Consider the following 2,168-nt stretch of genomic DNA (forward strand, 5'->3'; position numbering starts at 1 on the left):
ATTTTTTTATTGTAGGAAATCAATAATCAATAAGAAGATAATTGTGAATTGTAACTATCTGTTTTTTTCCTTCTGTTTTTGCTCCATCTTGTAGAATATGATCATTATTGATCAAATAGAATGATCTGGATCTTGTCAATTCTTTCTTTATGGATCATGTATATAACCATTTGACGTCAATCATAATGATAATAATAGTGGTAATAATAGCAGTATCTCCATTTAGTCTGATAATTTCATTATTTCTATAATATCTTTTAACCATATATATGTATTTGGATCCATTTCATATAAACGTTGTAATGGTTGAATTAAATATTCCCGTGTCATTTCATGTATTACATCTTTTTGTTGAAATACTTTTGAGAAATAAGTTGAATCATTACGTAATAATGAAGTGGATGTTATATGATCATTTGGTATAAGTTTATTGATTTTTCTAGATGGATTATTATGAATACTACTAATTATATTGTTAGTAGTATGAGTTGAATCAAGTAATAAGGATGATTGTGTGTTTGTTGTTAAATTTATATGTTGAGTTGATGAACAACAATGACTTTTTAACATTTCAACAAATCTATGATGTAATGAATAGACTTCACTAGAATTTGTCAATGGAGTGAGATCTAAAAACAAACAAAAGTAACATAATCATCGTACTATTAATGAATCCTTCTAATCATTTTACTATTTATAGATTGATATAACTAATACAAATGGAAAATATTTGTTCATTTAACAATAAGAAATCATTTTGTTTAGGTTCATAGGTTTATTTTATAGTTGAAATCATGTGTCAATTAAAGCTAGACCAATATGGAAAACCTAGAAGCACTGGACGGCCGTTTAGTCCTTAAAGTTAGACATTAACTCCATCGGATGCCAACCGGCTTAGAGGTCTAGTGGTTAAGCACTCGCGCACAAGACTAAGAGGTTTTAGGTCCGAATCTCGTGAAGCGGTATCGTGGATGCGCACTGCTGAGGAGTCCTGAAATAGGTGGAAACGGCCGTCTAGTGCTTCTGAGTTTTCCATGGTGGTCTAGCTTCAGTTAACTCATGATTTCAACTATGAAAATATTGAAATCTCCACAAAAACGCTTCTGATAATTACAGGTTTATTTTAAACTATGGGTTACATCGAATACATGTGATTATAGTTAATCATTGAATTTAAGAAACAGACAGAGTAGTTTTAGTAAAAAATAGGAAAAATAACCTTCTTTAGTGAAGTCCACATGACCCGTTGTAGATGTCAATAGAACTCTGTTGATTATTGTCAGAAATTACCATTCAGTAGCACAAGGGCAACTCCGCCTGCAGCTCTTTTAGAGTTACTGCCGGTCCCAAGCCCGGGTAAAGGAGGAGGGTTGGGCATGGGGTTAGCGACCCCATCCTGTAGAAAAACTAACTCGCTAAAAGAACGCTAACCAGAAAAAATAATTCAGACCATTTAAACTATGCCCTGGGAGTTGAAGGAATAAACAGATATGAAAAAGATGAATAACAACTGAAAAGAAATGGAAAAGATTGCCCAGAACAGTTGGGTGGAGAATGCCGGTGGGCGGCCTATGCTCCTCCACGAGGGGTAACAGGAGTAAGTTTTCAAGTATCACAAGGGTAAACTTGGATAACCTTGGATCCAAGACCTTTGCTTTTGCTTATTTTATTATTGTTCATATCTTCAGGCTTTCTGTAACTGATAAGAAACCGAATAACAGAAAGAAAAAAAATTTTTTATGTTTAGCGTTTAGTGTCAATAGAGGAGAAATCATGAACTTAGATTTTGTGTTAGTTGGTAGTCACAAGTAAGACATATCTACTATCTTGTTTGAACGGGTGACCTAGGCATGAATCCGATCCGTACCATCTAGCTTTATAGTCTAAAATGTCACCACTGAACTAATCTAGTCACGACTAACCTCCAGTAGTACTAGGTCGTTCTTTGCTCTTATATAGTTTGAGTTTGTTAAAGTGAGTAAGCTCACATTATCATTGAAAAACTGGTGTAATAATCATTATTATGAAAGTTATAATACATCACTGTTACGTCATATAGACTGCTAACTGTTATATCCTATTGAAAACATAAGTACGGGTAACTCTCAGGACCTATTAATGGACTATTATTCTATAAATATTCTTATGATGTGTGTCTATATTGTGTA

General features: G+C 33.3%; 1 protein-coding gene across 1 annotated transcript in view; it reads right to left on the reverse strand.

The window, feature by feature from the left end:
• Window positions 1-222: 222 nt before the first annotated feature.
• Window positions 223-2,168, reverse strand: part of Smp_139200 (nuclear hormone receptor nor-1/nor-2, putative) — a gene marked incomplete at both ends in the record, with an annotated part of 61,707 nt that continues 59,761 nt past the window's right edge. The window contains one exon of the mRNA XM_018791826.1: window positions 223-629. Within this exon, the coding sequence (XP_018645049.1) occupies window positions 223-629 (407 nt within the window). The remainder of the gene's footprint in view (window positions 630-2,168) is intronic.

This window comes from Schistosoma mansoni, assembly GCF_000237925.1.
Source record: "Schistosoma mansoni, WGS project CABG00000000 data, chromosome 1 unplaced supercontig 0071, strain Puerto Rico, whole genome shotgun sequence".
NCBI classification, from domain to species: Eukaryota; Metazoa; Platyhelminthes; class Trematoda; order Strigeidida; family Schistosomatidae; genus Schistosoma; species Schistosoma mansoni.